The sequence below is a fragment of the Heterodontus francisci genome, chromosome 5, assembly GCF_036365525.1.
Source record: "Heterodontus francisci isolate sHetFra1 chromosome 5, sHetFra1.hap1, whole genome shotgun sequence".
Lineage (NCBI taxonomy): Eukaryota > Metazoa > Chordata > Chondrichthyes > Heterodontiformes > Heterodontidae > Heterodontus > Heterodontus francisci.
In genome coordinates this window covers 55,129,379-55,155,561 of record NC_090375.1, presented here as the reverse complement: position 1 = coordinate 55,155,561, position 26,183 = coordinate 55,129,379, and the positions used below count along the sequence as shown (strand labels likewise).

The 26,183-nt window shown below is 45.3% G+C and overlaps 2 protein-coding genes across 7 annotated transcripts in view; both read left to right on the top strand.

Moving 5' to 3' along the window:
- LOC137369846 (serine/threonine-protein kinase Nek7-like) overlaps nt 1-9,609 on the top strand; it is a 99,388-nt gene extending 89,779 nt beyond the window's left edge. For all 3 annotated transcript variants that reach the window (XM_068031449.1, XM_068031450.1, XM_068031448.1), the window contains one exon: nt 8,149-9,609. In XM_068031449.1, coding sequence (XP_067887550.1) covers nt 8,149-8,256 — 108 coding nt within the window. In that variant the 3' untranslated portion in view covers nt 8,257-9,609. The remainder of the gene's footprint in view (nt 1-8,148) is intronic.
- Nucleotides 9,610-18,644: 9,035 nt separating this feature from the next.
- elp6 (elongator acetyltransferase complex subunit 6) overlaps nt 18,645-26,183 on the top strand; it is a 47,263-nt gene continuing 39,724 nt past the window's right edge. For 3 of the 4 annotated variants that reach the window (XM_068031452.1, XM_068031451.1, XM_068031454.1), the window contains exon 1: nt 18,645-18,791. In XM_068031452.1, the coding sequence (XP_067887553.1) occupies nt 18,738-18,791 (54 nt within the window). In that variant the 5' untranslated portion in view covers nt 18,645-18,737. The remainder of the gene's footprint in view (nt 18,792-26,183) is intronic. The other variant, XM_068031453.1, reaches the window with a different exon arrangement.

Here is a 26,183-nt window from a genome sequence, read left to right as displayed (position 1 = left end):
TCTTTTATATGGTTATTATTGATACTTCCGGTTATAATTTTAGAATGGTTCATAATGTTAAAATGATTTCAGTATTTTTAGAATGAATGATGATGATTTTAGTCAGTTTTGGGGCTAACACTCTGAATGCTGATGGTCGATTCATACCAAAGTCAAAAGTAACAAGTCGTGGTACACATAGGCACCAACGACATAGGTAGGAAGAGAGATGGGGATTTAAGGCAGAAATTCAGGGAGCTAGGGTGGAAGCTTAGAGCGAGAACAAACAGAGTTGTTATCTCTGGGTTGTTGCCCGTGCCACGTGCTAGCGAAGTGAGGAATAGGGAGAGAGAGGAGTTGAACACGTGGCTGCAGGGATGGTGTAGGAGGGAGGGTTTTGGTTTCCTGGATAATTGGGGCTCTTTCTGGGGTAGGTGGGACCTCTACAAACAGGATGGTCTTCACCTGAACCAGAGGGGTACCAATATCCTGGGGTGGGGGGGAGATCTGCTAGTGCTCTTCGGGGGGGTTTAAACTAATTCAGCAGGGGGATGGGAACCTAAATTGTAGTTCCAGTGTGCAGGATGTTGAGAGTAGTGAGGTCAGGGATAAGGTTATAAGGACACAAGAGGGCACTGGCAAGCAAGAGCTTGGTTTAAAATGTGTCTACTTCAACGCCAGGAGCATCCGGAATAAGGTGGGTGAGCTTGCAGCATGGGTTGGTACCTGGGATCTCGATGTTGTGGCCATTTCAGAGACATGGGTAGAGCAGGGACAGGAATGGATGTTGCGGGTTCCGGGATTTAGATGTTTCACTAAGAACAGAGAAGATGGTAAAAGAGGGGGGGGTGTGGCATTGTTAATCAAGGAAAGTATTACAGCGGCAGAAAGGACGTTTGAGGACTCGTCTACTGAGGTAGTATGGGCCGAGGTTAGAAACAGGAGAGGAGAGGTCACCCTGTTGGGAGATTTCTATAGACCTCCGAATAGTTCCAGAGATGTAGAGGAAAGGATAGCGAAGATGATTCTCGACAGGAGCGAGAGTAACAGGGTAGTGGTTATGGGGGACTTTAACTTTCCAAATATTGACTGGAAATACTATAGTTCGAGTACTTTAGATGGGTCTGTTTTTGTCCAGTGTGTGCTGGAGGGTTTTCTGACACAGTATGTAGACAGGCCAACCAGGGGCGATGCCACATTGGACTTGGTACTGGGTAATGAACCCGGCCAGGTGTTAGATTTAGAAGTTGGTGAGCACTTTGGTGATAGTGATCACAATTCGGTTAGGTTTACCTTAGCGATGGGCAGGGACAGGCATATACAGCAGGGCAAGAATTATAGCTGGGGGAAAGGAAATTATGATGCGATTAGGCAAGATTTAGGATGCGTAGGATGGGGAAGGAAACTGCAGGGGATGGGCACAATCGAAATATGGAGCTTATTCAAGGAGCAGCTACTGCGTGTCCTTGATAAGTATGTACCTGTCAGGCAGGGAGGAAGTTGTCGAGCGAGGGAGCCGTGGTTTACTAAAGAAGTTGAAGCGCTTGTCAAGAGGAAGAAGGCGGCTTATGTTAGGATGAGACGTGAAGGCTCAGTTAGGGCGCTTGAGAGTTACAAGCTAGCCAGGAAGGATCTAAAGGGAGAGATAAGAAGAGCAAGGAGAGGACACGAGAAGTCATTGGTGGATAGGATCAGGGAAAACCCTAAGGCTTTCTATAGGTATATCAGGAATAAAAGAATGACTAGAGATAGGTTAGGGCCAATCAAGGATAGTAGTGGGAAGTTGTGTGTGGAATCGGAGGAGATAGGGGAAGTGTTAAATGAATATTCTTCGGCAGTATTTACAGTGGAGAAAGAAAATGTTGTCGAGGAGAATACTGGGATACAGACTACTAGGCTAGATGGGATTGAGGTTCACAAGGAGGAGGTGTTAGCAATTTTGGAAAGTGTGAAAATAGATAAGTCCCCTGGGCCAGATGGGATTTATCCTAGGATTCTCTGGGAAGCCAGGGAGGAGATTGCAGAGCCTTTGTCCTTGATCTTTATGTCGTCATTGTCGACAGGAATAGTGCCGGAAGACTGGAGGATAGCAAATGTTGTCCCCTTGTTCAAGAAGGGGAGTAGAGACAGCCCTGGTAATTATAGACCTGTGAGCCTTACTTCGGTTGTGGGTAAAATGTTGGAAAAGGTTATAAGAGATAGGATTTATAATCATCTTGAAAAGAATAAGTTCATTAGCGATAGTCAGCATGGTTTTGTGAAGGGTAGGTCGTGCCTCACAAACCTTATTGAGTTTTTTGACAAGGTGACCAAACAGGTGGATGAGGGTAAAGCCGTGGATGTGGTCTATATGGATTTTAGTAAGGCGTTTGATAAAGTTCCCCACGGTAGGCTATTGCAGAAAATACAGAATTATGGGATTGAAGGTGAATTAGTACTTTGGATCAGAAATTGGCTAGCTGAAAGAAGACAGAGGGTGGTGGTTGATAGTAAATGTATATCCTGGAGTATAGTTTCTAATGGTGTACCGCAAGGATCTGTTTTGGGGCCACTGCTGTTTGTCATTTTTATAAATGACCTGGATGAAGGTGTAGAAGGGTGGGTTAGTAAATTTGCGGATGACACGAAGGTCGGTGGAGTTGTGGATCGTGCCGAAGGATGTTGCAGGTTACAGAGGGACATAGATAAGCTGCAGAGCTGGGCTGAGAGATGGCAAATGGAGTTTAATGCGGAAAAGTGTGAGGTGATTCACTTCGGAAGGAGTAACAGGATTGCAGAATACTGGGCTAATGGGAAGATTCTTGGTAGTGTAGATGAGCAGAGAGATCTTGGTGTCCAGGTACATAAATCCCTGAAAGTTGCCACCCAGGTTAATAGAGCTGTTAAGAAGGCATATGGTGTGTTAGCTTTTATTAGTAGGGGGATCAAGTTTCGGAGCCACGAGGTCATGCTGCAGCTGTACAGAACTCTGGTGCGGCCGCACCTGGAGTATTGCGTGCAGTTCTGGTCACCGCATTATAGGAAGGATGTGGAAGCTTTGGAAAAGGTGCAGAGGAGATTTACTAGGATGTTGCCTGGTATGGAGGGAAGGTCTTACGAGGAAAGGCTGAGGGACTTGAGGTTGTTTTCGTTAGAGAGAAGGAGGAGAAGAGGTGACTTAATAGAGACATATAAGATAATCAGAGGGTTGGACAGGGTGGATAGTGAGAGCCTTTTTCCTCAGATGGTGATGGCAAACATGAGGGGACATAGCTTTAAGTTGAGGGGTGATAGATATAGGACAGATGTGAGAGGTAGTTTCTTTACTCAGAGTAGTAGGGGCGTGGAACGCCCTGCCTGCAACAGTAGTAGACTCGCCAACTTTAAGGGCATTTAAGTGGTCATTGGATAGACATATGGATGAAAATGGAATAGTGTAGGTCAGATGGTTTCACAGGTCGGCGCAACATCGAGGGCTGAAGGGCCTGTACTGCGCTGTAATGTTCTATGTTAACTATATCCCTAATATATTGGTGGGTAAATATACTACCTGTTGGGTAATAATAGTCTAAGTTGCCTCCCTCATCTATGCTGTAATGGATTTGGAGGTGTCATCAAAATTAGTACAACCTTTCTTTTATTTTAAACACAAGCGAGTTCTAAAACATTTCAATATTTAAGCAGTAATTTACAGAAACATAATGCGTAATTAACCTGTTTCTCCTCTGGATAGAAGCATGTAGTCTGGGCAGTCAACATACTTTTCCATCTGGTCACTCGACCACTTGTTACTGCAGGGTGTCTCTCCTTTATACAGCGTTTCATCTTAGTAAACAACCCTAAATGATTTATTATAGCATGATGAGTTATTGTGCATAAGACACCCAGAAATGAGGTAGTTTCTCACAGAACTCCAGATGGCTAAGTGATTTAATCGTAATCATTGAGTTAATTATGTATCTGTCTCACCATTTTTCCACACCTAAAAACCTAAGAACATAAAAAAATAGAAGCAGGAGTAAGCCATTCAGCACTTTGAGACTGCTTCACAATTCAATAAGATTCAATAAAATGGCTCATCTTCTACCTCAGCTCCATCATCGCATACTATCCCTATATCCCACAATTCCCCTAATATCCAAAAATCTGTTGATCACGGTCTTGAATATACTCAATATTTGAGCATCCACACTTCTCTGGGGAAGAGATTCACAACCCTTTGAGTAAAGAAATTTCTCCTCAAATCAGTCTTAAATGGCCAACCCCCTATTCTGAGACTGTGACTCCTAGTTCTAGACTCTCCAGCTCGGGGAAATATCCTCCCAGCATCTATCATGTCAAAGCCTTTAAAAATTCTATGTTTCAATGAGAGCACCTCCCACTCTTCTAAATTCTCGGGAATCTCCCCAATCTCTGCTCAAAGGACAGTCCCTCATCACAGCAATCAGTCTGGTGAACCTTCATTGCACTCCCTCCAAGGCAACTATAACCTTTGATACGAACAGGTGGAAAGGGGCCTGGGTGGTTCCCACTGTTCACCTCCCAACTGACTGCAGTTGTGTTTTGTTAAATTGCTGTGTTGTCCCCTGAGTGTCTTTTGGGTCAAATAAACAGACAAATGAATGGTTTTCTCGTAGGTTTAAAAAAAACTTTTTTTTTTACACAATTCCCAAAATGGTCGCAACCTCACCCACACACACATTCACTCACACGCACACATACTCAAGAATAGATAGATAGTTAGAAAAAAGTGTAGGTAGTTTAAAGTTCAAAGTGAGGTAGGTGTTCGTTGTTTATGGTAAACCTGTTGAATCTTCTCAGAAGGACAGTCTTTTTTTAAGATGCAGGCCTGGGTATTTGTAGTCTTGAATTTTTTGAGGTGTTGTAGATTTTCTGGTGTTTTAAACTTCAGACTGGAGGTGATGGTCATTTTAAAGTTCTCTGCTGCAGCAAGTTAGAGTGTAGAATTAGCAGCAGGGCTTCTTCTTTGCTTGAATGGATCACTTTCACAGCCCCTGCTGGACTGTTTTCTGAAGGTGTTGGCTTGATCTGCTCCTCTCTCTCCAGAGGGTTATCTTTTTAAGATAAAAATTCATCACATTAGAGGTTCTGTTAGGAGACACATGGCCCTGTCCCCTGATGTAACCACACAGTGGACCAGGATGTCGAGACAATGTCCAGCCATTGATGGCTGACTGGACCATTCTGTTAACACCGTGCTGTTACGCACCTATTCAGTTTTGGTTTGGATTGTGAGTCTGTCTATCACCAAAATCCTTTGTTGGTTCATTCATAACGATATGAGTCATTCATATGCAATCGTGCTCTTTTCAATTTCAATGGAGTTCTCCCAGAGCTATTTCAGACTAGGTTAACGTCCTTGTAGACAGGTTTGTTGATTTCCAGTACAGGAGGGGTCATGTGACTGCTACTCCATTTTGGCTGTGGTGCAAGTGTCCACGTTCTTGTGGTTTTGTTTAACAGTTGACTTTTTAAATTCATAATTCTTCCATTTCATTGTTTATTTCATCACAGCTCCTTCTGTGCATGACACCTTCCTCAGATAACGTAACCAAAACTGTACTACAGGTATGGTCTGTGGGGGTCAGTTAGCTCAATTGGCTAAAGTATGATGCAGAAAGACGCCAACAGTGTGGGTTCAATCGCTGTACCAGCTGAAGTAGTTCATGGAGGCCCGACTCCTTGCCTTGCCCCATGCTTGAGGAGTGGCACCCCTCAAGCTATGCATTACCAACTGTTTCCTTCTAACAGAGTGAGATGCCTATGGTTCTTTGGGACTAAACCTAGAACAACAACAGGTCTGGTCTGACCAAGGCCCTATATAACTGCAGTGAGTTTTCTTTACGCAAATACTCCAATACCTTTGTAATAAAGGTCAACATACCGTTTGTTTTCCTAATTGTCTGCTGTACCTGCATGTTAACTTTCTGTAATTCATGTCCAAGGACACCCAGGTTTTTTTATTCGTTCATGGGATATGGGTGTAACTGGCTAGGCCAGCATTTATTGCCCATCCCTAATTGCCCTTGAGAAGATGGTGGTGAGCTGCCTTCTTGAAGTTCTGCAGTCCTTGGGGTGTAGGTACACTAACAGTGCTGTTAGGAAGGGAGTTCCAGGATGTTGACCCAGTGACAGGGAAGGAACGGTGATATAGTTCCAAGTCAGGATGGTGTGTGGCTTGGAGGGAAACTTTTTAGGTGGTGGTGTTCCCATGCATCTGCTGTCCTTGTCCTTCTGGGTGGTACAGGTCATGGATTTGGAAGGTGCTGTCTAAGGAGCCTTGGTGAGTTGCTGCAGTGCATCTTGTAGACGGTACGCACTGCTGCTACTGTGCATCGGTGGTGAAGGGAGTGAATTTTGAAGGTGGTGGATAGGATGTCAATCAAGTAGGCTGCTTTGTCCTGGATGGTGTCAAGCTTCATAAGTGTTGTTGGAGCTGCACCCATCTAGGCAAGTGGAGAGTATTCCATCACACTCCTGACTTGTGCCTTGTAGATGGTGGACAAGCATTGGGGAGTCAGGAGGTGAGTTACTCGTCACAGAATTCCCAGCCTCTGACCTGTTTTTGTAGCCACAGTACTTATATGGCTGGTCCATGGTAACACCCAAGATGTTGATAGTTGGGGATTCAGCAATGGTAATGCCATTGAACATCAAGGGGAAATGGTTAGATTCTCTCTTGTTTGAGATGTCATTGCCCGGCATCTGTGAGAGGTCCCTTTCAATACAACATTTCCCTGTCTCTCACTGTTCAAAAAATATTCTGCTTTTCAATTTTTCCTTCTAAAGTGGGTAACTTCACGCTTCCCCACATTATGTTACATTTGCCATGTTTTTGCCCACTCACTTAAACCTGTCTACATCCCTTTGCAGGCTCCTTGTGTCCTCCTCACAGCTATCTTTCCCACCCAACTTTGCACCATTAGTAAACATTACACTTGATCCCCTCATCCAAGTCATTGGTATAGATTGTTAATAGCTGAGGCCCAAGCACTGAATCCTGCGGTATCCCGCTAGTTACAGCCTGCCAACCTGAAAATAACCTATCTTATCTCTGTCCCATTGCTTCATCAAGAAGCTATGTCATTTCACAAAGTAGTTACAAGGTCCAGCAAATAGTCACAAGTTAATAAATGTTGCATTTCAGCACAATAAACAGCACAATTAGGTTGTGCACTTGGTATATTAATGCACCAGCTTTAACTTACTTAGACATTAAGCACATCATACACCCTTATTACTCTGTACTCTATTTCAGCCCCCCATCTACAATTCTGCATTATCTGATACCAGGTGGGTTGGCAGAAAAGGTGCTACAACTGGCCTCAGCACTCCAAGGCAAGGAAATTGCTCAGGGTCTGCTCCTGATAACAACCATTGGGTAGGGACATTGGGCTTCAATCATTGGGCTGAATCTTGTGGTCCCGCCGCCAAGAATGGCGGCGTGTATAAAATGGTGGCTGACACACACGGGCCGCGCGCTGGCACGCTGTCGCGATATTGAGCCTGGTGGCTCATTATCATATGCAGGGCGGCTGCCCCCCCCACAATCATGTGAAAGGGGTGGACTTGGCGACGCCGTGAATGGCGTCATCTGTTTCTGTGCGGGCTCTGGTGCCATTATTAAAGGGCTGCCAGCCCTGCGAATAAACTGCTGAGTTGCCTCCCCACCACCAACTACAGTACCAAGGCAGAGTTGACCCTTTCCTCCCCCACCCCCAGTACACAACAAATGCAGAGTTCACCCCTTCCCCACCTCGGTGGCGCCAGCTTTCCCTTGACAGGAAAGTGAAGGCACGTGAGAGCAGCCCTTCGCGCTGAAGATCCGGAACTGCAGGTAAGATTGCTCTGGTTTTCATTTCAATTCATGCAAGCTGGTAATTTAAATATGTAAAGTCGGGTCCTGTCACAGTGCAGCTGAGGGCCCGACTTCCCTGCCGCCAGGAAGGTTGTAGCCAGCAATCCGGTGTCAGGTCCCCTGGTGGGCCACTGCGATCTTCTGGCCAACCCCACTGCCCGCAACCACCCTTCTCACCCCACCACGGAGCCCGATGTTGGGAGAAGAACAAGATCCCAGCTATTGTGCTGCTTCTCGTAAAGACATGTAATATTGCAGCACTGATTACTACTGGTGTTTAATATGTATGTACTTGTTTTGATATCTTGCAGACTGAACAGTTAAAGATCATGCTGAATGTTGACTCATCCAAGAGGCCTGATGCTATTCAAGTTCAGAACGTCATTAGGAATCTGGCAACAGCATTGTTTCCTGAATGAAATTGGGTTTCTTCTTGCTAAATGTGGAACTCCTGCTGTTTAGTACTCAAGACAGAAATAAAACCTTGCACCTGGAAAGGAAATGATCTACAAATTTATGTAGCATCAACTACTTTTACATTCACAGCCTGAGTTAAGGAACCTACTTGCTTTTAGTTTAGCCACATGTCTCAAGTTTCATAAAACTGCATGATTTCCTAAAGTGATTTTCTTTCAGTAGTTAAATTAATGGAAATGATAACAACTTACAACCACAACTTATATTTATATAACACCTTTAACATGATAAAATGTCCCAAGGCGCTTCACAGCAGCATTATAAAACAAAGTATGACACCAAGCCACAAAAGGAAATATTATGTCAGATGACCAAAAGCTTGGTCAAAGAGGTAGGTTTTAAGGAGTATCTTAAAGGAGGAAAGTGAGATGGAGAGGTTTAGGAAGGGTATTCCAGAGCTTGGGGCCTGGACAACTAAAGGTGTGGCCACCAATGGTGCAGCGATTAAAATCAGAGATGAACAAGAGGCCAGAATTAGAGGAATCATCAGTAAAGTGATGGAAGGGGTCATCAACAGCGCCATCAAGCAACACTTGCTTAGCAATAACCTGCTCAGTGACGCTCAGTTTGGGTTCCGCCAGGGCCACTCAGCTCCTAATCTCATTACAGCCTTGGTTCAAACATGGACAAAAGAGCTGAACTCAAGAGGTGAGGTGAGAGTGACTGCCCTTGACATCAAGGCAGCATTTGACTGAGTATGGCATCAAGGAGCCCGAGCAAAACTGAGGTCAATGGGAATCAGGGGGAAAACCCTCCGCTGGCTGGAGTCATACCTAGTGCAAAGGAAGATGGTTGTGGTTGTTGGAGGTCAATCATCTGAGCTCCAGGACATCACAGCAGGAGTTCCTCAGGGTAGTGTCCTCGGCCCAACCATCTTCAGCTGCTTCAACAATGACCTTCCTTCAATCATAAGGTCAGAAGTGGGGATGTTCGCTGATGATTGCACAATGTTCAGCACCACTCATGACTCCTCAGATACTGAAGCAGTCCGTGTAGAAATGCAGCAAGACCTGGACAATATCCAGGCTTGGGCTGATAAGTGGCAAGTAACATTTGCGCCACACAGGTGCCAGGCAATGACCATCTCCAACAAGAGAGAATCTAACCATTTCCCCTTGACATTCAACAGCATTACCATCACTGAATCCCCCACTATCAACATCCTATGGGTTACCATTGACCATAAACTGAACTGGAGTAGCCATATAAATACTGTGGCGACAACAGCAGGTCAGAGGCTAGGAATCCTGAGGCGAGTAACTCACCTCCTAACTCCCCAAAGCCTGTCCACCATCTACAAGGCACAAGTCAGGAGTGTGATGGAATACTCTCCACTTGCCTGGATGGGTGCAGCTCCAACAACACTCAAGAAGCTCGACACCATCCAGGACAAAGCAGCCCGCTTGATTGGCACCCCATCTACAAACATTCACTCCCTCCACCACCGGCGCACAGTGGCAGCAGTGTGTACCATCTACAAGATGCACTGCTGCAATGCACCAAGGCTCCTTAGACAGCACCTTCCAAACCCGCGACCTGTACCAACTAGAAGGACAAGGGCAGCAAATACATGGGAACACCACCACCTGCATGTTCCCCTCCAAGTCACACACCATCCTGACTTGGAACTATATTGCCGTTCCTTCACTGTCGCTAGGTCAAAATCCTGGAACTCCCTTCCAAACAGCACTGTGGGTATACCTACCCCAAATGGACTGCAGCGGTTCAAGAAGGCAGCTCACCACCATCTTCTCAAGGGCAATTAGGGATGGGCAATAAATGCTGGCCTGGCCAGCGTCGCCCACATCCCATGAATGAAAAAAAAAGGAAGGCAGATCACAGAATCGTTACAGTGCAGAAGGAGGCCGTTTGGCCCATTGTGTCCGCACTGGCTCTCTGACAGTGCGACTCTCTCAGTTCCGTTCCCCTGCCTTCACCCCATAACATAGAAACATAGAAAAATAGGAGCAGGAGTAGGCCATTCGGCCCTTCGAGCCTGCACCGCCATTCAATATGATCATGGCTGGGTGAAGAAATCCCTCCTCATCTCAGTCCTCACCCCTTATCCTTAGACTGTGACCCCTGGTCCTGGACTCCCCTGCCATCGGGAACATTCTTCCTGCATCTAGTCTCTCCAGTCCTGTTAGAATTTTGTAGGTTTCTATGAGATCCCCTATCATTCTTCTAAACTCTAGTGAATGCAAACGTTCTTCCTTTTCATATAACTGTCTAATTGCCTTTTGATTGTTTCAATTGAACCTGCCTCCACCATGTTCTCAGGCAGCGCATTCCATACCTTAACCATTCGCTGTGTGAAAAATATTCTCCTCATGTCACTTTTGCTTCTCTTACCAAATACTTTAAACCTGTGCCCTCTTGTTCTCGATCCTTTTATGAGTGGGAACAATTGCTCTCTATCTACTCTGTCTAGACCCCTCATGATTTTGAATACCTCTATCAAATCACCTCTCAGCGTTTTCCAAAGAAAACAGTCCTAACTTCTCCATTCTATCTTCATAACTGAAAGCCCTCATTCTTGGAACCATTCTTGTGAATCTTTTCTGTACTCTCTCCAATGCCCTCATGTCTTTCCTCAAGTGCGGTGTCCAGAATTGGATGCAATACTCCAGCTGAAACCAAAATACTGTCTTATACAAGTTCAACATAACATCCTTGCTCTTGTACTCTATGCCCCTATTAATAAAGCCCAGGATACTATCTGCTTTATTTACCGCTGTCTCAACCTGTCCTGCAACCTTCAATGACTTATGCACCCAGGTCCTTCTGCTCCTGCATCCTCTTTAGAATTGTAACCTTTATTCTATATTGTCTCTCCATGTCCTTCCTACCAAAATGAATTATTTCAAATTTCTCTGCATTAAACTTCACCTGCCACCTGTCTGCCCATTCCACCAACTTGTCTATGTCCTTTTGAAGTTCTACACTATCCTCCTCACAGTTCACAATGCTTCCAAGTTTCGTATCATCTGCAAACTTTGAAATTGTGCCCTGTACACCAAGGTCAAGGTCATTAATATAGATCAGGACAAGCAAGGGTCCCAAAACTGATCCATGGGGAACTCCACTGCAAACCTTCCCCCTGCCCGAAAAACATCCATTAACCACTACTCTTTGTTTCCTGTAACTTAACCAATTTTGTATCCATGTTGCTAACATCCCTTTTATTCCATGAGCTACAAGCTTGCTCACAAGTCTGTTGTGTAGCACTGTATCAAAAGCCTTTTGAAAGTTCATATATACCACATCAACAGCATTGCCCTCATCAACCCTCTCTGTTACCTCGTCAAAAAACTGCAGCAAGTTAGTTAAACACGATTTTCCCTTAGGAAATCCATGGTGGCTTTCCTTAATTAACTCACATTTGTCCATGTGACTATTAATTTTGTCCCTAATTATTTTTCTAGAAGTTTTCCCAGCACCAAAGTTAAACTGACTGGCTTGTAGTTGCTGGGCTTATCTTTACACCCTTTTTTGAACAAGGGTGTGTTGTGATCAGGTGAGAAGGGGTCTAGGGTATTCCCTTTAAAAAATCAGTATGCCTGATTCCTGGCGAGTGGGAGTCTGCATGACAGGTGTAACGTTTGCAATTCTCCAGTCCTCTGGCACCACCTCCAAGATTAAGGAAGACTGAAAAATTATGGCCAGTGCCTCTGCGATTTCCACCCTCACTTCCCTCAGTATCCTTGGATGCATCTCATCCGGCCCTGGTGCTTTATCCACTTTAAGTACAGACAGCTTATCTAATACTTCCTCTTTATCAATTTTAAACCGCTCTAGTGTCTGACATACCTCCTCTTTCAACATTGCCTGAGTTGCATTTTCTTCCTTGGCAAAGACAGATGCAAAGTATTCATTTAATACCTCAACTATGCCCTCTGCCTCCATGTGTAAATCCCCTTTCTGGTCTCTAATCGGCCCTACTCCTCCTTTTACTACTCTTTTACTATTTATATGCCTATAGAAAACTTTGGGATTTCCTTGAATGCTAGTTGCCAATCTCCTTTCATGCTCTCCCTTTGCTTCTCTTATTTGCATTTTCACTTCCCCTCTGGATCTTCCATATTCAGCCTGGTTCTCAATAGTATTTTCGACCTGACATCTGTCATAAGCACACTTTTTCTTCTTTATCTTAATCTCGATCTCTTTTGTCATCCAGGGAGCTCCAGATTTGTGTGCCTTACTTTTCCTTTTTGACGGAACATACCTTGACTGATATCTTGGAGGGTTGTGGGGCGGGAGAGATAGGGAGGGGTAAGGCCATGGAGGGACTTGAAAACAAGGATTAGCATTTTAAAATCAAGTTATTGCTTGACTGGAAGCCAATGTAGGTCAACAAGCATAAGGGTGATAGGGGAATGAGACTTGGTGCGAGTTAAGACACGGGCAGCAGAGTTTTGGATGATCTCAAGTTTACACAGAGTAGAATGTGGGAGACCAGTCAGGAGTGTGTTGTAAGTCTAGAGGTAATGAAGGCAAGAATGGGGTTTCTTCAGCAGATGAGCTGAGCCAGAGGCGAAATCGGGCGATGTTACAGAGCTGGAAATAGGCAGTCTTAGTGATGGCACAAATATGAATTTGGAAGCTCACCTTGGGGTCAGATATGACAACAAGGTTGTGAACAGACTGTTTTAATCTCAGACTGTTGCCAAGGAGAGGGATGCAGTCGGTGGCTAGTGAATGAAGTTTGGAGCCGGAACCGAAAACAATGGCTTCAGTCTTCCCAATATTTAATTGGAGGAAATTTCTGCTATCTGGAAAGGTTGTTCCACATTCTCTTTGGGTAAAGAGGTTTTCCTGAATTCCTTATTGGATTTATTAGTGACTATCTTATATTTATAGCCTCTAGTTTTGGTCTTCCCTACAAGTGGAAACATTTTCTCCACATCTACTCTAACAAATCCTTTCATTGCCCTGTCCAACAATATAGAGGTCTTTTTCTGTGCTGTATATTCTATCAGGTCATCCCTCAACCTTCTCTTTTCTAGAAAAGGAAAAACAATCTGTTCAATCTTTCCTGATGCATATCATCTCTCAATTCTAGTATCACCTTTGTAAGTCATTTTTACATCTTCCCTAATGTCTCAGCATCTTTTTATAATATGAAGACCAGAACTGTACTTTTTTTTTTCTCTTTCACGGGATGTGGGTGTTGCTGGCCAGGCCAGCATTTATTGTCCATCCCTAATTGCCCTTGAGAAGGTTGTGGTGAGCCACCTTCTTGGACCACTGCAGTCCATGTGCTGTAGGTACAGTCACAGAGCTGTTAGGAAGGGAGTTCCAGGTTTTTGACCCAGTGACACTGAAGGAATGGCAATATAGTTCCAAGTAAGGATGGTGTGTGACTTGGAGGGGAACTTGCAGGTGGTGGTGTTTCCATACATCTACTGCCCTTGTCCTTCTAGGTGGTACCATAGATGGTAGAGGTCGCAGGTTTGGAAGGTGCTGTCAAAGAGCCTTGGTGAGTTGCTGCAGTGCATTTTGTAGATGGTACACACTGCTGCCACTGTGTGTCGCTGGTGGAGGGAGTGAATGTTGGTGGTGGTGGATGGGCTGCAAATCAAATGGGCTGCTTTGTCCTGGATGGTGTCAAGTTTCTTGAGTGTTGTTGGTGCTGCACCCATGCAGGCAAGTGGATAGTATTCCATCACACTCCTGACTTGTGACTTGTGGTGGACAGGCTTTGGGAAGTCAGGTCTTATCTCAGCAAATCAACATGACTTCCCTACTTTTCAGTTATGTTCATCTAGAAATGAACCTCATGCTTGGTTTGCATTTTATGGCCTTAGTAACCTTTGTTATTATTTTTAGTGATATGTGTATCTGTACCCATTGACCTTATACCCCATTTAGACTCTTATTATCCGAGAAATATGTGGCTTGTTATTCTTCCTCCCAAAATGCACAACCTCACGCTTGTCTATATTGAAATCTATTTGCCAATTAAATGCCAATTCTGTAGGTTTATTAATGTCTTCTTGTATTTTGTCACATTCTTCCTTTGTATTAACTATAACCCCAATTTGGTGTATTTCAGAAATTGTTCTTCTAAGTCCAAATCAGGAAAAGTAAATTGTGAATAACAGTGGTCACAGCAGCAATTTCTGTGGAACACCACTTTTCCTACCTTTTGCCAGTCTCAGTAACTACCCTTAATCTTTACTCTCTGTTTTCAGTTTTGTAGCTAGCTTGATCCATTTTTCTATCTGTCCCGTGACTCCACAGGCTCAGGCCTTAGTCATGACTCGACTACATGGTATCTATCGAAGGCTTTTTGAAAATCCAAATATATTTCATCTACTACATTACCCTTGACTACTCTTTCTGTTACTTCTTCAAAGAATTCAACAAGGTTGGTCAAGCATGACCTTCCCTTTTGAAATCCATGCTAACTACTCTTTATTATATTTTTGGTTTCTAGATGTTTTTCTATTACATCTTTGAGTAAAGATTGTGTTTTCCTTCCTATCACCAATGTTAACTAATTGGTCTATAGTTCCCGGGACTTGTTCTTTCCTTTTAAATGTAGGAATAATATCAGCTATCCGCCAGTCCTCTGGTACTATTTGGATGAATTATTATATATATAAAATATAAGTGTCTCTGTTATCTCTTCCCTAACTTTTAATATGCGTGGATACAATCAAACTGGACCAGGGGTTTTTATCCTCGCTCTGTTTGATTAGTTTATCAATGATCTCCCCATCCCCCTATCTATCTTAAATATGCTTATATCTTTTTAGATTTCTTCTTCTGAGGTCACCTTGATAATCTCCCTGCCAGTCAACCGTGCCTCAGTTGGTCGCACTCTTTCCTCTGAGTCAGAATGATGTGTGTTCAAGTCCTACTCCAGGACTTGAGCACAAAAATCTAGGCTGATACTCCAGTGCAATACTGTCTTCCCTCTCAGGTGGATATAAAAGATTCCATGTCACTATTTTGAATAAGATTAGGGGAGTTATCCCCAGTGTCTTGGCAATATTTATCCCTCAATCAACATCACAAAAACAGATTATGTGGTCATTATCACATTGCTGTTTGTGAGACCTTGCTGTGTACAAATTGTCTGCTGCATCTCCTATGACAGTGAGTACACTTCCAAAGTACTTCATTGGCTGTAAAGTGCTTTGGGATGTCATGTGGTTGTGAAAGGCGCTATATAAATTTAAGTCTTTTTCCCCAGGTAAATACTGAAGCAAAGTAATGATTTAAGATTTCTGCCATTCACTGTCATTACCTGTAAGTTTAGCTTGTGCATCTCTTAGTAGTCCTATCCCAATCCTAATTGTTCCTTTGTTATTCATGTGTCCATAGAGTACTTCGCTATTTCTTTTTATATTCCATGATAATTTAAGTTCGTCATTCTACTTTGCTTTCCTAATTTTTTTCCAACTTCTTTCTTAACCTCTTCATTTTCCCATTTCATCATCCTCCCCTTTGTTGTCTATGTACTTATTGTATGCCTTTTTCTTTAGTTTCAATGTTATCCTTGTCTCTTTATTCATCCATGGTGTATCTTACTGTTAGCTATGTTCCTTTTTGCTATTGCCAATATATTTTTTCATTCGTTCAAGGAATGTGAGTGTCACTGGCTATGCCAGTATTTATTGCCTATCCCTAATTGCCCTTGAGCTGCCTTTTTGAACGCTGTGAGTACACCAACAGTGCTGTTAGGAAGGGAGTTCCAGGATTTTGACCCATATTGTCTCTAGAAGAGCTACACCACTGCCCCCACCCTCACTGTCTTCCTTCCCTATACTGCCCAAATACGGTATACCCTGCAATATTTGACTGCCCGTCCTGTTCTTCATGTTTCTGTCATTCCTACTACATCTGGCTCCTCGCTACAAAATATTGCTTCCAGTTCCACCATTATTATTTGGATACTGTGCACATTGGTGCAAAAACAATTTGTTTCCTTCACTTTATTTTTAAGTAATTTTACACTTACGTTCTACAGCTGTGTTTGCTCCAGGACCGTTTATGTTACCCATATTCATTAGCTTGGTCTGACGTTTAGTCTCAACTTTATTTTCTTTCTTTTGGGCCTCCTTATCTCGAGAGACAATGGATACGCGCCTGGAGGTGGTCAGTGGTTTGTGAAGCAGTGCCTGGAGTGGCTATAAAGGCCAATTCTAGAGTGACAGACTCTTCCACAGGTGCTGCAGAGAAATTTGTTTGTCGGGGCTGTTGCACAGTTGGCTCTCCCCTTGCGCCTCTGTCTTTTTTCCTGCCAACTACTAAGTCTCTTCGACTCGCCACATTTTAGCCCTGTCTTTATGGCTGCCCGCCAGCTCTGGTGAACGCTGGCAACTGACTCCCACGACTTGTGATCAATGTCACAGGATTTCATGTCGCGTTTGCAGACGTCTTTAAAGCGGAGACGTGGACGGCCAGTGGGTCTGATACCAGTGGCGAGCTCGCTGTACAATGTGTCTTTGGGTATCCTGCCATCTTCCAAGCGGCTCACATGGCCAAGCTATCTCAAGCGCCGCTGACTCAGTAGTGTGTACAAGCTGGGGATGTTGGCCACCTCGAGGACTTCTGTGTTGGAGATACGGTCCTGCCACCTGATGCCAAGTATTCTCCGGAGGCAGCGAAGATGGAATGAATTGAGACGTCGCTCTTGGCTAGCATACGTTGTCCAGGCCTCGCTGCCATGGAGCAAGGTACTGAGGACACAGGCCTGATACACTCGGACTTTTGTGTTCCGTGTCAGTGCGCCATTTTCCCACACTCTCTTGGCCAGTCTGGACATAGCAGTGGAAGCCTTTCCCATGCTCGTGTTGATTTCTGCATCTAGAGACAGGTTACTGGTGATAGTTGAGCCTAGGTAGGTGAACTCTTGAACCACTTCCAGAGCGTGGTCGCCAATATTGATGGATGGAGCATTTCTGATGTCCTGCCCCATGATGTTCGTTTTCTTGAGGCTGATGGTTAGGCCAAATTCATTGCAGGCAGCCGCAAACCTGTCGATGAGACTCTGCAGGCACTCTTCAGTGTTCAGTCTCAACTGCTAGTTATTTTACTAGTTATTTTATCTTCATATTTGTTCTCCTCTCACACCCCCCAATTTTACTAGTTTAAAGCCTTACCCACAGCCCTATCTATCCTTTTAATCCCTCGTAAACATTATTGGAAGAAGAGCATAAGTTCTCTTAATGTGCAGGATGGCATTTGTCTCTCTACCATTAGCAAAATATCATCATCATGCATGTATTCTAATGTCAGTTCTGTGTATATATTTATTCATTAAATAATAAAAGTTTCAATTTCAAAAAGATGGGTACGGTGTGTTACAATAATCTTATACTGGTCCATCAAAATGCACAAACACAAGTGAATTACGCTTCAATGCCAATTCAAGTGCTAAACACAGGAATATAGGAGTCGCTAGACAACCAATTTTATCTGCAGCACCTGTGGAAGAGTCTGTCACTCTAGAATTGGCCTTTATAGCCACTCCAGGTGCGACTCCACAAACCACTGAACACCTCTAGGCGCTTACCCATTGTCTCTTGAGACAAGGAGGCCAAAGAAAAAGACTATAAAAGATCAAGCTCTGTCCAGTTCAAGGTCCGTGCTGGTCGTGGCAAAACACAGTGATAATGCAGTTGTTGACTAAATATTGCAATCAATCAGTCTACAAAAGACATGAATTGAAGGAAACCCACCAGCAGTGCAAAGTTAAGGGTTCTCTGTCCATCACGGGGATTGTTGGTGGTGGGTGGTGGTGATTCCCTTCTCATTGGGTGGAGTATGAATTACTGATTACAGAGGTAAGGAACAGGCCTGAAATTGTTTTGGATGGGGGTCGGTGTGTATGTACTGGGGTGGGTGGGACTGCTATAAGCTTCAGCTGTTGGAGGTGGTGGAGAATTGATCAGTGAAAGAGAAAGGTTATTTATCTTCAGTGGTGGGAGAAGACCCAGTTCATTGTTAGTGGGGATAGGAGGAGAAGGCAAGGGCAAACTTTGTCCTCAGTTGGCTATTGCAGGGGAAGGCTGAGTTTTTCCACGTGTTGGGTGGGAGAAACAGATGATAAAGTAAACCATTCACCCTCAGCAGCCATATGGCGGAAAGGCAGATTTGTATTGGAGATGAGGGGCTGGCAAGGTTTCATTCAGTGAAGCACTCGGGTGCAAACCCAACCATATTCTGATCACTCTGCCAAGAATTTCGGGTCTCGACTTCTTTCAGGTGGAATCCTGTTCCGAGTGGGCGGGGCAGCATTCTGAGGTCAACACGCAGTTACGCACCTGCGATTGCGTTTGACGCGCGCTGCGGTGACGCGATTACGGCTTTTGGATACATTGGCCGGGGTCACGTGTGACGCCTGGTGAGCCCACCCCGGGTGTAGGTCTGGGATTGAGGTGAGCCAGTTGATTTTGATTTCGTTTTAAAGATGTTTCCGGAGCTGAACAACATTCTGAATTCAACTCCCGAAACTTGTGAGCAGGTAAGACACTTGCGGCATATGTTGGGGAGGCAGGGTTTTTTGTGGAGTGTGTTGGGAGTGGAGTGGGGAGGGGGTCAAGGGGCTTTACGTGGAGTGTGCTGGGGAGGGGTGTAAAGGGGCTTTCTGTGGAGTGTGCTGGGGGTGGGGTCCAAGGGGCTTTCTGTGGAGTGTGCTGGGGGTGGGGTCCAAGGGGCTTTCTGTGGAGTGTGCTGGGGGTGGGTGTAAAGGGGCTTTCTGTGGTGTGTGCTGGGGAGGGGGTTCAAGGGGCTTTCTGTGGAGTGTGCTGGGGGTGGGGTCCAAGGGGTTTTCTGTGGAGTGTGCTGGGGGTGGGTGTAAAGGGGCTTTCTATGGTGTGTGCTGGGGAGGGGGTTCAAGGGGCTTTCTGTGGAGTGTGCTGGGGGTGGGGTCCAAGGGGCTTTCTGTGGTGTGTGCTGGGGAGGGGGGTTCAAGGGGCTTTCTGTGGAGTGTGCTGGGGAGGGGGGTTCAAGGGGCTTTCTGTGGAGTGTGCTGGGGAGGGGGGTTCAAGGGGCTTTCTGTGGAGTGTGCTGGGGAGGGGGGTTCAAGGGGCTTTCTGTGGAGTGTGCTGGGGAGGGGGGTTCAAGGGGCTTTCTGTGGAGTGTGCTGGGGAGGGGGGTTCAAGGGGCTTTCTGTGGAGTGTGCTGGGGCGGGGGGTTCAAGGGGCTTTCTGTGGAGTGTGCTGGGGAGGGGGGTTCAAGGGGCTTTCTGTGGAGTGTGCTGGGGAGGGGGGTTCAAGGGGCTTTCTGTGGAGTGTGCTGGGGAGGGGGGTTCAAGGGGCTTTCTGTGGAGTGTGCTGGGGAGGGGGGTTCAAGGGGCTTTCTGTGGAGTGTGCTGGGGAGGGGGGTTCAAGGGGCTTTCTGTGGAGTGTGCTGGGGAGGGGGGTTCAAGGGGCTTTCTGTGGAGTGTGCTGGGGAGGGGGGTTCAAGGGGCTTTCTGTGGAGTGTGCTGGGGAGGGGGGTTCAAGGGGCTTTCTGTGGAGTGTGCTGGGGAGGGGGGTTCAAGGGGCTTTCTGTGGAGTGTGCTGGGGAGGGGGGTTCAAGGGGCTTTCTGTGGAGTGTGCTGGGGAGGGGGGTTCAAGGGGCTTTCTGTGGAGTGTGCTGGGGAGGGGGGTTCAAGGGGCTTTCTGTGGAGTGTGCTGGGGAGGGGGGTTCAAGGGGCTTTCTGTGGAGTGTGCTGGGGAGGGGGGTTCAAGGGGCTTTCTGTGGAGTGTGCTGGGGAGGGGGGTTCAAGGGGCTTTCTGTGGAGTGTGCTGGGGAGGGGGGTTCAAGGGGCTTTCTGTGGAGTGTGCTGGGGAGGGGGGTTCAAGGGGCTTTCTGTGGAGTGTGCTGGGGAGGGGGGTTCAAGGGGCTTTCTGTGGAGTGTGCTGGGGAGGGGGGTTCAAGGGGCTTTCTGTGGAGTGTGCTGGGGAGGGGGGTTCAAGGGGCTTTCTGTGGAGTGTGCTGGGGAGGGGGGTTCAAGGGGCTTTCTGTGGAGTGTGCTGGGGAGGGGGGTTCAAGGGGCTTTCTGTGGAGTGTGCTGGGGAGGGGGGTTCAAGGGGCTTTCTGTGGAGTGTGCTGGGGGTGGGTGTAAAGGGGCTTTCTGTGGAGTGTGCTGGAGGAGGGGGTTCAAGGGGCTTTCTGTGGAGTGTGCTGGAGGAGGGGGTTCAAGGGGATTTCTGTGGAGTGTGATGGGAGGGGTCAAAGGGCACTCGAGTGTGCTGGGAGGGGTCAAAGGGCTTTCTTGAGGGGTAAAGGGGCTTGGCGAGGGTGTTTTGGGCTTCCTGCAGGCTCTGGTGAGATGGGGCAAGGGTACATGAATCCTATCTCGACCCTTCCTCTGATTTGTCATGCTGTTTGTCTGACATCCAGGAGCAATTTTCTGAAGTTAAATATTGGGTAAACCAAAGCTATTGCCTTAGGTTTTGCCACAAACTCAGTTCCCTAGTTACTGATTCCATTTTGTATGCGTGCCTTAGAACTCTGCTGTTCGCAACCTCGGTATCCTATTTCACCCTGAGCTTCAGGCTGCATTTCCTTTCCATCTCAAAGACTGCCTACTTTCATCTCTGAAGTATTGCCGGTTTTGTTCTTGCCTCAACCACTCTGTTACTGAAACCCTAATCCATGCTTTTGTTACCTCCAGACTCAACTATTAGAGTGCTCTAATATAAAACCAAAAAGTGCTGAAATACTCAGCAGGTACAGTGGCGCAGTGGTTAGCACCGCAGCCTCACAGCTCCAAGGACCCGGGTTTGATTCCGGGTACTCCCTGTGTGGACTTTGCAAGTTCTCCCTGTGTCTGCGTGGGTTTTCTCCGGGTGCTCCGGTTTCCTCCCACAAGCCAAAAGACTTGCAGGTTGATAGGTAAATTGACCATTATAAATTGTCACTAGTATAGGTAGGTGGTAGGGAAATATAGGGACAGGTGGGGATGTTTGGTCGGAATATGGGATTAGTGTAGGATTAGTATAAATGGGTGGTTGATGGTCGGCACAGACTCGGTGGGCCGAAGGGCCTGTTTCAGTGCTGTATCTCTAATCTAAAGGTCTGGCAGCATCTGTGGAGAGAGAAGTTTTTATTTCAGATTTCCAGCATCTGCAGTATTTTGCTTTTATTTTAGAGTGCTCTCCTGGCTGGCTTCCCATTTTCCACCCTCCATGCACTTGAACACATTCAAAACTGTTTCCTGTATTCTAATTTGCAATAAATCCTGTTCAGCCAGAACCCCCATGCTCATTGATGTACATTGGCCCAGCAATGCCTTGGATTTAAAATTCACATTGTTGTCTTTAAATCCTCAATGGTCTTATCTTTCCCTATTTCTCTGAACCATCTCCAGCCATACATTCTTCTGAGAACTCCGAGTTCCTCCCAGCACATCCCTGATTTTCTTCAGTCCGTCAGTGGCGTCTGTGCTTTGAGCTATTTTGGTCCCAAGCACATGCATTCACTCCCTAAACCACTCCTCTCTCTTTCTCTTCTTTTCAGACACTGTGCCAAGCTTTTGGTTACCTGTGACTGGTGCCAGATTTTGTTAATGCCCATGTGAAGTGCCTTGGGATGTTTTTACTAGTTAAAGGCGCTATATAAATGCATGTTGTACTTGGCTGCGTAATCTGTGAGCCTCATTTAAGATGAGTAGATCCTGAACCATAGAAGTTGACAGCACAGGAAGGGGCTAGGGCAATCCAATACTAATCCCACTGTGCCATTCTCTTTCTCATAGCCTTCCATTTTCCTCTGCTTCAATCATTCATCCACCTTCCCTTTTAAAATGCACGGTGGTGTTTGCCTGATTTATGGGGTTTGAGCACATGACAAGATTTGCTCGTCCGATACTGTAATTGCAACACTGCCATATACTCTTTCAAGATGGTTGTGGAGGTTAAGGACAACCACAACCTTCTGCACCACGCATCACTTCTTTCAACCTTCCAACCCAATCTCCATCCTCATCTCTGACTGTAATGGTTAGAAGGAAATTTGACGACTTCACAGTTCCCCAAACTGCTCATCTCTCTCGGTCTCCTGGTGTTCCCCAGTTTCAATTCCAGGGTACTCTCATCTGTTCTCTTCCAGCCCTCTGAGAACTATGTTGAAACAATTAGGCATGTTAAAGGCAGAATGCAACTTTTTTAAAATGTAAAAACAAAAGCAAAAAAGATGCTGGCTATGGCAGGATCTGTGGAGAGAAGCCAAATTAATGTTTCATTTGCAACTGAAAATATTACGTATTAACTGAGCAAGGAAGAAGGGCAGGGAGTAAAAAAGACACAGACAAGAAAGAGATGAGCTGCCACGTGTTCGCTGTAGAACAGAAGATGGTTAATTGATAGATTGACCAAAGGAGTTATGATAGAAGTTAGAAAAATAAGACTTGAGATCCAGATGTCTTTCATTTTCATCTTGTATTCTAGCTTCTTTCATCATACCTCCTTTTAACACTGCTTCTGTCCACAGATGCTGGACCTGACTTGTTTCTACATTTTCTGTTCTTTTAGGTTCCCAGCTTCGATAATATTTTGTTTTGTTTTGTTAAAATACCAGTTCTACACTTGTTTCTAGCCATGTGGTGGTGCTGTGGATTGCTACAGTGACCCTGTTTCACGAGGTAGCTATGGATCGAGGAGAATTAATCCCTTTCCATCCAGCCATCGATAACAAACCTGTTGTCCCACTAATCATGGAATCCAAGATGCTAAATGATCCTGGGGTTGTCAAAGAGCAGAGTTTTATAAGAAAAGCTGGTTTAGTGAGCCAGATGGCCATAGAATCTTGCTGGGCAAATACGCCCTTTGTGTTAACCCGCTCTGCACAGTTTCCACTAGTCACTTCATCTAATGTGACATTCCTCACTTTCCAAACATTTTATTAATATTCCTTTTTTGTTTTCAAGAAACATTCCTTTTTTAAAACCTATTATGAGCTCGGCTTCAACAGTGTTTCACGGAATCCTGCATTCTGACCACTTTCGGAACACTTTTCTAACCTCCCATTAACACTTCCCTTCTGCCTACCCAGTAGACGAAAGATCTCTCAGCACTTTCAAAGAAGACCAGTGGAATTCTCGCCAGTGTTTTTGCCAGTATTTATCCCTCAACCAAACTCATGAAAACTGATGATCTGGTCACTTATTTCATTGTTCTTTGTGGAACCTTGCAAATTAGTTGCTGCATTTCTTACATTATAATTAGTTTTGCTTGCAGGGTGATGTGCAAATATGGTGGGGGAGAATTAAAATCATACAAGGGTTCAGTTGGGGCCAGAAGCTTTCTCCAGAGAGGAGAAAAAAAAATCAAAGAAATTCTCATCCATTTCCTGATCAGTTTCAAGTTGTGTTGTCTATTTTCTCTCTCTCCCCACCTGTAGACTTTGACCCATTTCATACAGATACGTGAGCTTGGCCAAGTGGCCATCATTCAGACGGGCGTCTTGACAGTGAGTGACAGCAGCATACGTAATCATGGGACATCTCAATCGAGTTCACTCCTGTAGGGTCCACTTGCATTTGTAGCACGAGGTGACTGTCTAGTGATTAGGATCACAAATGCTTTGGGGGTAGTAGCATTCAGCAGTCAGTTCAATGTGCAGTCCTAAAAGTGAATTGAAGCATTTGTTTGTGGGCTGTACAGTTTTTGTCAATAAAGGCGCTGCTGCTGAGGATGTGGAGTGTTGTGCTAGATTGTGACAGACCAGTTGTCTCTGGAAGTGTATCGGGTAAAATGAGAGCAGTCTGTAACTTTTCGTTCTGGGCCGAGTGGCAATAGCATTTATGGGGAGAGTGTGATTTAATTGTGTGTAATGGTGGGCTATGGGTAGGCAGCAATCTAAAGTAGCGTAGCAATAAAAAGGGGGCAAAAAAAGACTTGTATTTATATAGTGCATTTCACTGCCTTAGGACGTCCAAGCACTTAACAGCCATTGAAGTATATTTTTGAAGTGTAGTCTCAGATGAAATGTAGGGAAATGTGACAGCCTATTTGTGCTTGGAAAGGTTTCTCAAACAGCTATGAGATAATGATCACATAGTCTGAAACATTCATGGATTAATATTGGCCTCGGTACCAGGGAGAACTTCACTCTTTGAAGTAGTGACTTGGAATCTTCTGTGCCACCTGAGAGGGTGCAGCACTCCCTCAGTGTTGTACTGAAGTGTCAGCCGAGATTTTGTACTGAAATCTTTGACGTGAATTTGAAGCCACAACATTTAGACTTTGAAGCAGGAATTCTACTACTTAGCCACAGCTGACACCACCAGGAGGGAATAATTCTTGTTTTAATGCTGCCCCTCTACCCAGAAGTGCACTGTAGCCCCATGATTGCAGACCAGGTTAATGCTCAAAGTGGAACATAAGGTTATCAAATGTGTGGATTTTCAGGGCTGTGTGACTCAGTTACATAGAACATTGAGTGCACATGGGCAATTTGTCCCAACCAGTCTGTGCTGGTGTTTATCCCCCACTCAAACGTCTTCCCATTCTTCTAATTATCAGCAAAATGTGCTCTCTTCGCTTCTCCCTGATAGCTTAACCAGCCACCCTTTAAATGTATCTGTGCTATTTCTCTCAACAACTCCCTGTCGACCAACAACCAGTTTCACATTCTCACCACTATCTGGGTAAAGAAGTTTCTTCTAGATTCCCTCTTTGATTTCTTGGTGACTATCTTATATTGGCCCCTAGTTTTGCTCTTCCCCACAAATGCAAACATTTTATGTGTCAAAACATTTTTTATAATTTTAAATACCTCCATTAAGTCACCCCTTCTCTTCAAGAGAAAGGAGACCCAGCCTGTTCATTCTTTGTTACTCCTGAATAATCTTGCTGAGCCATCAGAAGGCTCTGCTGAAAATCAGCATCTGCATAGACCTGACAATAGGCACAAAAGGAGGCCACTTGGCTCCTTGTGGCTCTGTTAGCTTCTTGATTGAGCAATCCAAAACCAATCCTGGCAGGCTGCTGTCTTGCTTTAGTCTTGTATCTTCTGCTACAAATGTTTATACACTTCCTTCAGTTGCAGTGGTCTGTGTCTCAACCACTGCACAATGAGTAGAGATTTGGGAGTGAAGGCACACAAACCATTAAAAGCCAGCAGGCAAGCATAAAACTTAGGCTGCGTTTGCTGACAACACTGTCACTAGGTGGCGCTGCAGTGGCACATTAGAATTAGAATATTACAGCGCAGTACAGGCCCTTCGGCCCTCGATGTTGCGCCGATCATCTGACCTACACTATTTCATTTACATCCATATGTCTATCCAATGACCACTTAAATGCCCTTAAAGTTGGCGAGTCTACTACTGTTGCAGGCAGGGCGTTCCACGCCCCTACTACTCTCTGCATAAAGAAACTACCTCTGACATCTGTCCTATATCTTTCACCCCTCAACTTAAAGCTATGTCCCCTCGTGTTTGCCATCCTCATCCGAGGAAAAAGACTCTCACTATCCACCCTATCTAACCCTCTGATTATCTTGTATGTCTCTATTAAGTCACCTCTCCTCCTCCTTCTCTCTAACGAAAACAACCCCAAGTCCCTCAGCCTTTCCTCGTAAGACCTTCCTTCCATACCGGGCAACATCCTAGTAAATCTCCTCTGCACCCTTTCCAAAGCTTCCACATCCTTCCTATAATGCGGTGACCAGAACTGCACGCAATACTCAAGGTGCGGCCTCACCAGAGTTTTGTACAGCTGCATCATGACCTCGTGGCTCCGAAACTCGATCCCCCTACTAATAAAGGCTAACACACCATATGCCTTCTTAACAGCCCTATTAACCTGGGTAGCAACTTTCAGGGATTTATGTACCTGGATACCAAGATCTCTCTGCTCATCTACACTACCAAGAATCTTCCCATTAGCCCAGTACTCTGCATTGCTGTTACTCCTTCCAAAGT